Source organism: Capsicum annuum, chromosome 1, assembly GCF_002878395.1.
Source record: "Capsicum annuum cultivar UCD-10X-F1 chromosome 1, UCD10Xv1.1, whole genome shotgun sequence".
Taxonomy (NCBI): Eukaryota; Viridiplantae; Streptophyta; class Magnoliopsida; order Solanales; family Solanaceae; genus Capsicum; species Capsicum annuum.
The window spans coordinates 26654920-26668954 of record NC_061111.1 but is presented as its reverse complement, the minus strand read 5'-3'; the positions used below and the strand labels follow the sequence as shown (position 1 = coordinate 26668954).

Genomic DNA, 14035 nt, shown 5'->3' with positions numbered 1-14035 from the left:
AATAATAAGTGTTAAGATAATCATAAAGAATTATACTAATTACTAAGCCATCAAAGAAATCATTCATACATTTATTAGCATATATAGCTGTTGGAGGATTCTGTGTATGCTAACATTAACGAATATACTTAAAAAAGACATCATCCTTAGCATATAGATATCATTTTGAATCCTATGACAAATTAATATTACAGAAAAGTGAATAAAGAGACCTATAAATATTAAGCAAAGTCAATATGACAATTTTATCAAATTAACAACTATCAAAATCAAAATTTCATATCATATATACAACTATAAGTAGCCCATCCTATACCACTTTAATTTATACACTTTAAAAAGTTCAATTTTTTCTTTATTGTTGTTAATTTACCTGGAAAAAATTAAGAGAGTTAATTTTTGATATACAGATAGATTTTTATACACTTTAAAAAGTTTCAGTTTTTTCGTTTTTACTTGTGTTTTTATATATAGATAGATTCAAACCGTAGGAGTAGTAAAATACTTGTGTCACAGATTTGGATTTCAGACAAGTTGGGGGTGGTTGACTTTCCCTCCCACGGCCTTTAGATGGCTGCTATACTATTACTATTACTACCCCTAGTACTAAATCACTGCTACTGAAAGTATTCAAACATATATTTTCATCTGGGTTTTTTTGTTTGTTTCATTCCCTAATTATCAATCAATTAAGAATTAATGGAATAGATTGGGAGGAGGATTTTGGGGTAATTTTCAGGACAAAATAAGAAGGATGGCTTGGGAGAATCCATTCAAGGAAATGACAAATTCGAAGCCATTATTCTTGACGATCTATGCTACTGTGTTGATCGGCATTGTTTTCTCTTCTATCTATGTCTTCTCCGCTATTTATTCTTCTCCTAATTCCACCTTTTCCCTTTCCATTGCTCCTTCCGCTTCTTCAGGTACGACTTTCAATAATACTAATAATACCCATTTGCGGTTTTTGCTTTCCTAAGTTACTACTTATATGTCGAGAATAAGAGTTCAGATTTTTTGTTTATCCCAAGAATGGCTCATTGACTTTGTTAATTAGCCTACTTTTTTCTCTGGAGAATGATTATTTATTCCCTTTCGATTTCTGTTAGTTATTTGTTCTTGCTTCTACTTCAGACTATCATATTATTTCGTTGTAATTAACGTCCTGTTAATATTTGATTTAAGCCGTGGAAACGGCCTCTCCCAAGGCTGCTCTCAGCAGACTTTTGTGGTCCAGCCCTTCTTTGAACCTGTGCAGAGTGGGAGCTTTAGTGCACTAGACTGTCTTTTTACTGGCCTGTTAATATTTGTTGTTTTTGTTACTATCTGCTATTTCTTATACTTTTGTTGCTTTTTTTTTTTTTCTGGACTGCTTTGGACGATTTTTCCTTGAGCCGAGGGTCTATTGAAAAATAGTCTCTCTACCTCTGAGGTCGGGGTAAGGTGTACACGGACTCCACTTTGTGGGATTATACTGGATATATTGTTGTTGTGCTTTATAACATTCTGAGGTTTATAGATAGCTGCATTTGGCTTTTCTACAATACTTGTCTGTTCGTGTGTGTGTTCAGGAGAAAATAAAGGATGGGCTTGGGAGAACCCATTTAAGGAAATGGAAAATTCCAAGCCATTATTTTGACTATCTATGCTACTGCCTTGATCGGCATTGTTTTCTCTTCTATCTACATCTTCTCTGCCATTAACTCTTCTCCGTATTCCACCTATTCCCTCTCCATTTCCCCTTCCGCTTCTTCAGGTACCCATTTTGTGTTTTTGCTTTTCTAAGTTACTTATGTATCTGTCTGTCTCTCTGCCTGTGTATATATAGAGAGAAAAGTTCACATTTTTTGCTAATCCCAATACTGGTTTGTTGAATTTGTTAATTACCTGCTTTTCCCTTCAATTTCTGTCATTATTTGTTGTTGCTTCTACTCGACTATCATATTATTTCGTAGTTACTGTCCTGTTGTGTCGAAGTGCTATTTTTGTTACTATCTGCTGTTTATGCTTTTCTAAGTTACTTATATGTCAGTCTGGTTTTGTCTCTGTATATATAGAGAATAAAGTTCACATTTTTCACTTATCCCAATACTGCTTCATGGACTTGTTAATTATCCTGCTTTTTGCTCTTGAGAATGATTATTATTCCCTTTCGATTTCTGTTATTATTTGTTCTTGCTTCTACCTCGACTATCTTATTATTTTGTTGTACTTAATGTCCTGTTACTATATGCTGTTTTTGTTACTATCTGCCATTTCTTGTCTCTCTACCTCTAAGGTAGGGGTATGGTCTGTGTACACTCTACCCTCCCTAGACTCCACTTTGTGGGATTATACTGGCTATGTTGTTGTACTTTATGATATTCTGAGGTTTATAAATATCTGCATTTTGGTTTTCTAAGATACTTGTTCTATAGTGTCTAGAAAGTTTGCATTTTTGCACTGACTTATCAATCTAGCAATGATTTACGTTATTTGTCTAATCACCTGTTAGGTCTCGAAGCAAAAGAGTGTTCTTTTCTAGATTCTGCTCATATCATTCATCTGTGATTGTTCAGACTTAGTCTACACACAACACGGGGGAAGATAATGTATTTATTTTGCGAAATCACAAGAACAATTTCAAGGTCTGAAATCTGGTTCGACTGGGTCAAACACAGTAACAACCTGTTTAGTAGAGTTTTGAGTTCAAGCCATGAATTGGATAGTTCATGTTCGTAACACACAGCCTCAAAGGTTCAGAGAATGTCAGTCAAAAGATGGAAAATGGAAGATTTCCTTGCAGAGTTTTGTAGAGTAGGTAGAATGTTGAAGAGAACTGTTAGAATATGAGTAGGAATAAGAATAACATATAAAATCTTACTTGGAAAAGGATTGTAATGTAGTGTCCTATTAGGAAAAGGATTGGAATATATTGTCTATAAATAGGGCCTCAATGTAATAATGTAGTTACAACAATTCAATAATATTTTTCTCTTATATTTCTCACATGGTATCAGAGCTTCCACGATCTTAGTAAAGAATCAAAGAGTTTCCTCTGCCGGCGGGCGGCTATAATCCATATATGCCGCCCGTCTGGCCAATGATTATGTTAGCAAAAGTTGGGTCACTGGCTCACTGTGTATCTTTCTAGTGATTATTTTCTCATATCTTTGTGTAGCACTATGCATCTGTTCGGTGACTACTTTTTCATATCTATTTTTCTTAGCACCGTATTTCTTTTCGGTGACTATTTTCTCATATCTGTTTGTGTAGCACTGTGCATCTTTGCGGACTACTATCTCATATCTGAGTTGCATAGCACCATGCATCTTTATGGTGACTCCTCAGATTTAATTTACATAGTTCCGTACGTCTTTCCAATGACTCTTCAGATCTTTTTCAGTAGGGTCGTGCCATCATTCCGACCCTGCCCATATAATTTCTCTTTTCCAGTAGGATCGTGCCGTCATTCCGACCCTACTCATATAATTTCTATTTCTCAATAGGGTCGTGCCATCATTCCGACCCTACACATATTTCTCTTTTTTCAGTAGGGTCGTGTCATCATTCCGACCCTACCCATATACTTTTTTTTTTTCCTTAGATTGTAGTCACTTTTCAGCCATCAAATCTAATAATCCGGCGTGTGAGCATGTTTCGGCTAAGTTTCCGGTGACTTTCATGTTCAAGATCTACTCGTCTCTTGATTTCGAGGTGACCCGTATATTTTATACTAGTTTTTGGCAATTTTCCAGCGACACATCGACTTTACGGCAATATTTACTACTTTTCGGATCATTTTTTCAGTTTGTTCCGTTTCAATTAAGGTCTTTCAGACGTCCAAAGCAGTCCTTATCAGTTTTCTTGTAGATATCTTCACCAAGTCCCTCACCGATTCTCATATTAGTTACATCCATAACAAGCTTGGTACATATGTCTTCTATGCACCAGCTTGAGGGGGAGTGTTAGAATATGAGTAGGAATAGGAATAGCATATAAAATCCTACTTGGAAAAGGATTGTAATGTAGTGTCCTATTAGGAAAAGGATTGGAATGTATTGTCTATAAATAGGGCCTCAATGTAATAGTGTAGTTACAGCAATTCAATAATATTTTTCTCCTATATTTCTCACAAGAACTAGGCCTTTGAGGATTCCATTATCTTGAAGTACGACAACAAATTATTTGCATTTGGGGAGCTGAATATAACTAAGAAGGAAGAACTGGACGAAATGTTGGATCGATAAATGGAACATCATGACAGTGTTTGTATTGGAAGGAGATAGTATTGGCTTGGATTGACTTTTGTATCAAGCAGCTTTTGGTGCTTAAATTTTTAGCTCTGTGATGACTGATTTATGTCACTGTTTCACTAATGAGTATGGAGGGTTGATTCATTGTTTTCACCTATCTTAATTTGGTGTTGGCTTTTTTGTCATATTAGTTGGACTTGGATAAGAGAAATGGAAACATTTATTTAGGTCGAAGTCTGACTCATCAATTTTTTGACTTCCAACACTGTTTGGTTCCTAATTCCTATAATGGGAGGAGAAGTGCAAGGAGAGAGAAAGTAACTGATTTATTTCCCCTAGGTGAATTATTGATGATAACTTATGGTTTTTGGTATGTCTGGAAAGGAAGAGGAGTAGTATACATACTCCTTTAGCTTAGCTCTGGATAGATTGTAGAATTTGAGGTGGAAGGGTACACAATCTTCTTACTTTTACTTCCTTATCATAGGAGGAACTGACCTGCACCTGCTACTCCTACTTCCATTTCCCAGCTCTTCATCCTTTTCTCCCTAACCAAACGTGGCATTGGCGTGCCAATGAATTTTATTAGTTTTCAAGTACTAAATTTTATTGTATAAATGATGCATGACTTCTCGGATACAGCTTTACGAAATCATTCATTTGGAACTCTTATGAGATGCATGCACGGAGAGAGTTATCAGCAATAGATTCCAAATTTATATATACATTTGTAGCCTATTGGTTGATTATTTCTTTCCTTACTTTATAGTTGTTTGGCTTGTTTTGAATTGTGGTTCTCTAGCACTGATTGTCTTCCAGACATCATCTGCACTTTTACAACAGTGCTAGAATGCTGGCTTATTTGTTTAATTTTGAAGCATACTCTTAGAGTTTATAGGACAGGTTACTGCCAGTCATATGACTTAGGTTTCTGGAGAATCATTTTCTCCAGAAGCCAACAAGAGATAGAGAGCACCTCAAATGTCTAAATTTTGCTATTGTCTTCAATCTACATTGTGTCAACATGTGTGGATTTCGTCTGTGTGAGATATGTTTAAAACAAGTTTTGATCTATATTGCCTTCTTCTTCCTGTCCTTTGCCTATTTTTAGTTCTTTATACTGTACAAAAGAAAATCAAAGCAATGCATTTCTGTTCCAGATGAAAAAGCAGAACCTTTAGTTCAAGCATCAAACTTTTCTCATCGACAAGCAGATGTTGATTCAGCAGCAGTGAAACCCCAGCGTCAAAGCAAATTATTGAAGGCAATTTGGGCAGTTCCGCCTGCGGGTTCAAAGATGCCAGATTTAGAAACTTTCAAATTATCAAAAGAACTGGTTCAGGAAAGAGTTATAGATAATATTGTTGTTGTAACCTTTGGTAACTATGCTTTCATGGATTTTATCTTGACGTGGGTTAAACATTTGACAGATATGGGTGTTGAAAACCTTCTCGTCGGTAAGTGATACATTTATTTGTCTTTTAATAAGTTTTATTTTTTTTGGTATAGAGGGTAACATTTGTTTATTTGAATACTGAAAAAACCCACCAAGTTTGTTATTGTCAGGTGCATTGGACACAAAGCTATTAGAGGCGCTTTATTGGAAAGGAGTACCAGCTTTTGATATGGGTAGCCATATGAGCACTGTAGATGTTGGATGGGGCTCACCAACATTTCATAAAATGGGGAGAGAGAAAGTTGTACTCATAAATTCTATCTTACCTTTTGGCTTTGAACTCCTAATGTGTGATACCGATATGGTGTGGTTAAAGGTAATGATTTGTCTATCTACGACTTGTCTTTTGAAACCAGTTGATATTTGAGAATTTCTGATGATTGATAGCAAATTGAGGATTCTTTATGACTAGTTCATTGATGTGGTTAAAGTTAATGCTTTGCTTATCTACTGACCCGTCTTTTGAGAAGAAGCTGATATTTGAGAACTTCTGGATTGATAACAAATTGGTTAAGTTGATGGGGTAAGTACTTCAGTTTGAAGATTTCAAGGTAGGTTAATAAACAAAAAGAGAATATTTTTGGGTTCAAATAACGGGATTCATTCTTTCCTTTGTCTTGCAAAGACCAGGATGGGACAAGAAGCAGAAAAAGAGGTAAAGGAGTTGATATGAACATCATTAGGTGAAACACAACGTCACATTGTCTTATTAGGTACCCTATGAAATCAAGATGAAAACCTAATATTCATGAAGATCAACTGATTACCTAATACACTTACCATAGTATCTACCAGTTTTAAAAAAAATAAAAATTCTACAATAGTATACCAATGGAAGAAATAAAATCTCCAATATTTAATAGGAAAAGAACATGGATACCTTAAATTTACCAACTTTCCTTTACTGTAAGAAGATTGGAGCATGATTAATTCACAAGAACTCGTCAGTATTTTAGTTGTAAGTCTATTAACCCTCCAGATGAAGTAAGAATATATCAAACACTGAACACTGCAAAGCTTTCTAAATGCTAATAAATTATCTCTAACATCTAATAGATTAATAACTTGGTAAAGTTAGGCTAGATCAGGCAAGCTGCGTTAGGCGCTCTACTGATTATACGAGACCTCAAATTTCGGAAACAAGATATTCACTCTTTTTTGTGCATGCCTCCTGCATCAGCGGCCATTCCTATATGGATATAGAATCATATGCAAATATATTGATTCTTTATTTGTTTTTTGCTTTATTGATGGCATGTCTAGCACTACTCCAGTTGACATGGATGCTGGTGTAATTTGGTTTCGGGAGAATTTGGAGTATCTGGGTCCATGTTCCAGAACCTTTATTAACTGTGGAATTCAACTCCGACTTCTATTTCTCCTTAAATATGTTAATGTCTTCTCTATTTTTTCATTCACCAACTTCTTTAGTGTTATTGTTGCATGCTTTCATATTTTCTTGCTGTTAAGTTATTGACTGCATAGCCACTATCTATCTCTAGGTGGTTTAGGGAATTCTTGTTTCACTTTCTTTTTATTTTAATTTTTCGGTATTCTTCTGATAAGTGTAATTCTGGTGTTGCTTTATCTTCACCTTGCCGATTCTAATGCCAAATTCTGCATGCTATGTTCAATGAACAGAATCCTCTTCCTTATATAGCACGCTTCCCTGAAGCAGATGTATTGACCTCAACCGATCAAACTGTACCAACAGTTACCGATGACAGATTGGACAAGTGGCAAGAAGGTAAGACTTTGATAGAAACAAAGCTTTCCACAGGATGCTGAATCACCATTTGACTTCAGATAATTCTTACGTCATCCTTTAATATCAGTAACTTCTGTATTTGTTATATAGGTGGTATGGTTGGTACCAAGGATATTTTTTCGTTCTTGGCTTTAGGTCAGATTTTAGGTTTAATGGAGCTTGCTTAACTGGTGTTACTTGTGACGGAGAACAACTGTGTTCTATTTTTGTAGTGTGGTCTTACTTAATGTCCAGTCCTTTTCTTCTCCATTGCTATTACATTGAGTGAAATCTGACGCACATGTATCTTTAAAGCAGATTATTAGTATGTGATTCATGTCTTATTATCTGTGAAAGATAAGTGTTTGAGTGCCAATGACATTGCATTCACTACTGTTCCCTAGCTAAATAAAGCAGTGGCATGCTTTCTTTTTAAAAATTGTCGTGGAAGTTGTGGCTGTTGCTTTTGATATCCAGTGAAATTCACTGTCCTATTCGTGTAGGCTGTATATATACATAATTTCTTTTGCTGAATGCAAATGGTCGCTTGAAATCCGAATGTGTTCAGACTTCTGTTGATCTCTGAATCTTATAAAGCTCCACTGTGAAACTATGACATGTCTCATGCTCCACTTTATCCATCACAACAGACTGATAAAGATCAAAATACCCAAGCAATTATAGTTTCCTGCGATAGTTAGATTACATTGTTTGTTTTCAAGTTGTGGCTTTGAGATCCTAGAAATGTACTATCCTGTGCATTTGGATGGAATTACATGCAACGATCTTTCAATAAAACGGCATTGAAAGATCATATTTTTAAAATAGTTCCCTAAATCTTGTAGGTGAAGCCGTGAAGGTTATCAGCTTTAGTGGGCTTGGAATAATTTGTAAAGGACATGGATAGATGCATACCCTTAGTGTCAATCTTGATTTTTGTCTTTGCATTTTAAGGGAAGACTACATTTTTTCTCTAAGCATTTTTTGGGAGGCCTTATCATCCTCCTATTCTATGCTCTCTTTTTGTCTTTCTTCTAACCTGTGAATTTCTTTGTTTTTCTGGGGGAAAATCTATTGGTGGGGTGAAGCTATATGCTTGGAGTTAGAGAATCAGGCACCTTTCTGGAAAAAATTAGAGAATTGAACTCCTACCTGAAAAAGTCTTAAGTACGATTAACATTTGGTGTTGACAGATCTCTGCAGTCTGTAGATACTTCATGTCTCCTTAGCATCATTGTTACTGTTATAGTTGATGGGCCATTAAATAGTCATTGGTTGTTTTATATATCTGTGGTTTGCGGATGTGTTTGTTTTCCCTTATTCATTGAGCATTAGGACATCTTCATCAGTCATTTTGTAAAATAGGAACTTTATCTCTTCCTTGAATAGTTGGCGCTGCTTATAATATTGGAATCTTCCACTGGCGGCCTACTGAGTCCGCCAAGAAACTGGCCAGAGAATGGAAAGAAATGATTTTAGCTGACGACAAGATATGGGATCAGAATGGTTTCAATGATCTTGTGCGCAGACAGTTGGGACCTTCTGTTGATGATGACAGCGGGCTCGCCTATGCTTATGATGGAAATCTCAAGCTTGGTCTTCTTCCGGCAAGTATTTTTTGTAGTGGGCATACGTATTTCGTCCAGGTAATTCCTCACTTCGGAGATTTTATTTCTTTTATCATCCTGAATCCTGATATCAAATTCCTGTTTCCTTGCTTGGTGAAACTGTTAATCGTTCCTAATTTATCTCAGACTAGCCGGATTACTCCTGAATTTCACTGTAGTCACTGCAGAATGTTCTCTTATGCCCATTTTCTGTTGCAGGCAATGTTTCAACATCTAAGACTGGAGGCTTATGCTGTACATACCACTTTCCAATATGCTGGAACGGAAGGAAAGCGTCACCGGTTACGTGAAGCCATGGTGTTCTATGACCCACCAGAATACTACAATCCACCAGGTTTCTCCTGTTTTACCAAATATTAACATTAGCATTCTGTTCTCCTTTCTTTTTTTTTTTTTTTTAAAAAAGAACATTTTTACTAGTGGTTCAGCATTCACATTTTTTCTCCTTTCTTGCTTGCAAGCTGCATGTCTCTCTCAGATACATCTCTCTTTTGCTTTTGTATCTTCTATGCCTGCTCATTGGACTTTCTAACTGTTGTAACTTAAAGAAAGAGGGAAGTGGTCTACTTCCCATCTGGCCTCCATAAATCCCATACGGATCCAACAACCACTTCAAGACGATTGAAGTTGTCAAAAATCATGAACCAACACAACTTTTTAGATGTTATCTGTCACATCTATCAAGGCAGCTGCATTTTTATCTTTTTTACAATAAGTATACCTGAATCACAAGCTGCAGTTTTATCTGCTCCAATTAAGTTTATCTTAGACCCATATTGTACTTTTTCAACTTCAGTAAAATACAACATAGTTGATCTACAAACACGCTACTTCTCTTTAATTTTATGTAAAATTTGATCAAGAATCAGGATCGTTTTGGCTTAAAGGTTGATGCACTATCCAATCTTTAAAATGAAGCTTGGACAAGTGAACTTCCATACAAATTTTGCCCCTTAATGTTAAATGGAGTAACTGTGTCTTAAATCATATTAACTAGATCTTGATTAGACTTTATCGGAAATATATCCTGCTTCATAATAAATTTTACTGACAATGAATTTGGTGTGATTATTCCTTCTTCTTTTTTTCTTTTTATTGTAAATAAGTATGCTTTGGTGTGTTTTAATTAATCCTTCGTGCAGGAGGGCTTTTGACTTTTAAGCCGACAATTCCCAAGAACTTGTTACTGGATGGAGAGCATTCCATAGATACACACTTCGCTCTTGTTAATTATCAGGTAAGTAGTGCCAACCATGTTCTACTTTTTTATTTATTATTTTACAGACTTTCTTGCATTTCTCAAGTATGCTTATTGAATTATTATTCCTTAGATGAAACAAATAAGGACTGCGCTTGCTGTTGCTTCAGTGTTGAATCGTACATTGGTGAGATACTACCCTGATCATTTACTTATTATCTTACATGCTTCTTATATTTTGTGGACTCTGCATCTCTGCCATGTATAGTGAGCTTTAAAATGAGAAGATAAATCCTTTATATGGATACTTCACACAGTAAATTACATTATGTTAAGCCACACTTCCCGGCTATATATGTAATAAGCATGGCAGAAGCATCTTTGATTTTTGATTTATTTGACATTGAGGTTGTGGTATGGACTGCGTACACTTTACCCTCCCCGGACCCCACTTTGTGGGAATACACTGGGTATGTTGTTATTGTTGTATTTGACATTGATCCGGATTTCTCGTTCCTTTAACCACTACGGCTGGTCAATTACCTTATCTTTCATCGTTACCCCAAAAGTGTATGCCATGATTTATGTCGTTCTTTGTGATTTCAGGTAATGCCACCGCTATGGTGCAGGTTGGATAGGTTGTGGTTTGGACATCCGGGTATTCTGCCGGGTTCTTTAACTAGGCCACCTTTTGTTTGTCCTCTGGATCATGTTTTTGAGGTACATTTTTCATTTTTTGAAGTGGTAATATTTAGATGTACTCACTCACTCCATGACAAGAAAATAGTGACTAAAGCAAAGAAATAACTAAGACGAAAAAATGTTCTGTGCGATGGCCAATGAATCACTTGCGTTCTTTTTTATGTATGGGATCACTCTGAGATGTGAGTGTGGAGTTTCTGGAGTTTTAATACCCATGTCTTGATAATTAGAAGTTAAAGGTCGGTTTAGTCGTTCTCCATTGAGTAAAGCAAACATGTCAATAGTTCAGAAAATCATGAATGTAATCAGTTTATCTAGGACTAGCTAAGTTTCTATAGTACAATTTCATGGATACTGTAAAATAGTTTTGTCAGAGATTAGCAAATCACATCTGCTTTCATCAAATTTAAAATCTGCCATAGTAACCAAAAGATAAATGAAGATTCATTGTGTTCTTATAAAGGTCAGCCTGGTGCACGAAACATCCCGTGTTCATTCATCGTTATTTCAATGTGAATAATTTTCAAGTTCATTTTTCTTTCATTAGTATCATGGGTCATTATCATCTGCACATCTTATCCATAAAATCTTTCCAAGTGCCAAATGTGCCAGGCATGTTGCTGAAAATTATCATTGATGGCTTTGCTTTTGAACTTATCTTTTCTAGAGCTTACTGTTGCTAAAGGAGAAAGCGTTGTTCTTTGATGTTCACATTTATGACCTGAATGTGCACTTCCTTTCACTCTACGTCACTGTTCAAAAGTTACCGAAAGGTCAAAGATGAGATAGATACTGATGAATCTCCTTGCTGCTTTGAATTCCTCACTATCTTGATTTTCTCTTTGTTCAGATTAAGGTGATGTTGAAGGAAATGTCCGATGAGGAGTTTGGACCTGGGATCAGTATCAGGGAGTACTCATTATTTGAAAATCCATCAATGCCGCAAGAGGTGTTCCATTAGCTTCTTACCTTGATCACATAAAAGCTTGCATGCATCGTATAATTTGCAGATTAATTCTCTCTTATTATTCTTTCAGGTTAAAAAGTCATGGCTTAATGTACATCTCTGCCAAGAAGGGTCACCGACCTGTCAGGTTAACAGTACAAGTCAAAATGGGGTTCTCAAACTTCCCAAACATAGTACAGAAGAAAGGGTAATTCTGATTTTTCTCTTTCCTGTCTTTGAGCCTTAGTGAGCTTATTGTCATCAAATAGAAATAGACGTTCAACTTCTAAACTTCGTTTATTATAAACAGTTGAATACGGCATTCTCCAAGTTTAAGGATGTGAAAGTAATTCAGTTCTCATCAATGCAAGATGCCTTTGATGGTTTTACGGACAAGGTAATATCCCCCAAGTCTCCTCCCCCTCAATCATTCTCTATGTATAGCTTTCCATGAACTAAGACGGAGAATAACGTGTACTGAATTTGTATCAGACAAGGGAAGAGCAATTCAGGAATCGTGTGAAGCGGTATGTAGGCATTTGGTGTTGCGTGGAGAATCACACACCAGGTCACATATACTATGATATGTATTGGGATGAGAAACCTGGTTGGAAAGCAGTAGCTCCCAACTCTACAAAAGACGATCATCCGCCTTGGTGAGGTGTTGGACTCTATTAGTATTATCCTCAGACAACTGGGAAAAATTGCTGCAATTCAAGAGGGATGTACCATTGTTTCATAGAGAATGTACTTTTGAATCTGTAGGATAGAACATATGTGCTTTTTTTTCAGTACACAAGCAAAAAATTTTGATTGTTCAAACATTCGAAAGTACAAAAAAATGAAAGTGTATAATTTTGATCTGAGTTAAGATTACTGTTAATCAAATGGTTATTTATCACTGATAAGTTTGATAACAGTAAACTGTTAAGACTGGGGTTGATAATGTTGAAGCAAATCTGTCGAACTTAACACAACACGAAGCTCAGTAATGGAGGTAAAAAATAACAGGGAAGAAAGAGGAGAAAACCGTGAAACTGTTTGCAGAGAAAAAGTTAATGGATTTTTTATTTCATGCGTTAAATGGCCTTATATAGGCTTACACATTTTATGGAATCATATTTTCACAAAATCACTAGCATAGTTCTACTAAACCAATTCTCCTAAACTCTAGGAAAACAAATCTTTACTACTATAAAACATCACAAATTAATTAAATAACAAAGTAACAACTAACAACTAGAAAATAGGTACTGTAAGACTTGGTTAAAATAAAGAAAATAGGGTGTTACAAGTCTTGGTCAAAATAAAGAAAATAGGCTGACGTTGTAGACTAACACCTCTTCTTGACATCAGCTCTAGTTTTAGCCATGCCTAGCTGCTGACAAAAACTTTCAAACTTATTGACACTTGATCCTTTTTTGAACAAGCCTGCAATTTGCTGCTCTGTTTTAATATACTCCAACTCAATCTTTTCTTGCAACACTTTTCTCTGATGAAATGATAATGTATTTTCACACGCTTAATCCTTGCATGAAAAATAGAATTTTTAGCAAATTGATCACTGATTGATTGTCAAGGTATACGAAAACTGAATAGCCAACTGATTGAGCTAAATCCTCCATCAATCGCATAAGTCATATACTCTCTTGAGCTGCAATAGTTGTTGATGTACTCTCTTGAGCTGCAACAATTGTTGTCTGATACTTTGCTTCTGTTGTTGATAGAGATATTATTAGCTGCCTTTTTTGCTACACCAAGAAATTGCTCTAACTCCAAGCTTAAACACAAAGCTAGTAGTTGAACGATGTGTATCATGATCTCCTGCATAGTCAGAGTCACGGTAACCGACCAACTTGCATTCTTCACCTTTCTTGTACAAAGATCATCAATTGTACTTTTTGTGGAATTAACTCTACAGTTATTAATTTAATTGGTGTAATGCAAAGATGAATAACTTCTACGTTACAAAGGAGATGTGAATACATCTAAACATCCGTTCTAATAGAATTAAGTAACATGTGAAGTAATGGTTCTTTAATACCATTAAATATAACTCTTGCAACTCTACTTTCAAATACTATATAAAGGGTGTCTTTGAAGAAGATAAAAATACACCACAT

The 14035-nt window shown here is 35.6% G+C and overlaps 1 protein-coding gene across 1 annotated transcript; it reads left to right on the top strand.

Moving 5' to 3' along the window:
• Positions 1–252: 252 nt before the first annotated feature.
• LOC107870188 (arabinosyltransferase XEG113) lies at positions 253–12783 on the top strand. The gene is made up of 13 exons (XM_016716632.2): positions 253–926; positions 5396–5692; positions 5802–6007; positions 7333–7438; positions 8828–9084; positions 9265–9400; positions 10209–10303; positions 10398–10451; positions 10871–10984; positions 11817–11915; positions 12004–12120; positions 12223–12309; positions 12405–12783. The coding sequence occupies exons 1-13, from the start codon at positions 755–757 to the stop codon at positions 12570–12572; spliced, it is 1908 nt and encodes a 635-aa protein (XP_016572118.1). The 5' UTR covers positions 253–754; the 3' UTR covers positions 12573–12783.
• Positions 12784–14035: the final 1252 nt, after the last annotated feature.

Bases quoted from the DNA above. Each gene is read 5' to 3' on its own strand.
- LOC107870188 (XM_016716632.2), top strand. From the start codon at position 755: ATGGCTTGGGAGAATCCATTCAAGGAAATGACAAATTCGAAGCCATTA. The intron at 9,401-10,208 runs GTTTCTCCTGTT...TCCTTCGTGCAG, and splicing joins AGAATACTACAATCCACCAG to GAGGGCTTTTGACTTTTAAG. The intron at 12,310-12,404 runs GTAATATCCCCC...AATTTGTATCAG, and splicing joins TTGATGGTTTTACGGACAAG to ACAAGGGAAGAGCAATTCAG.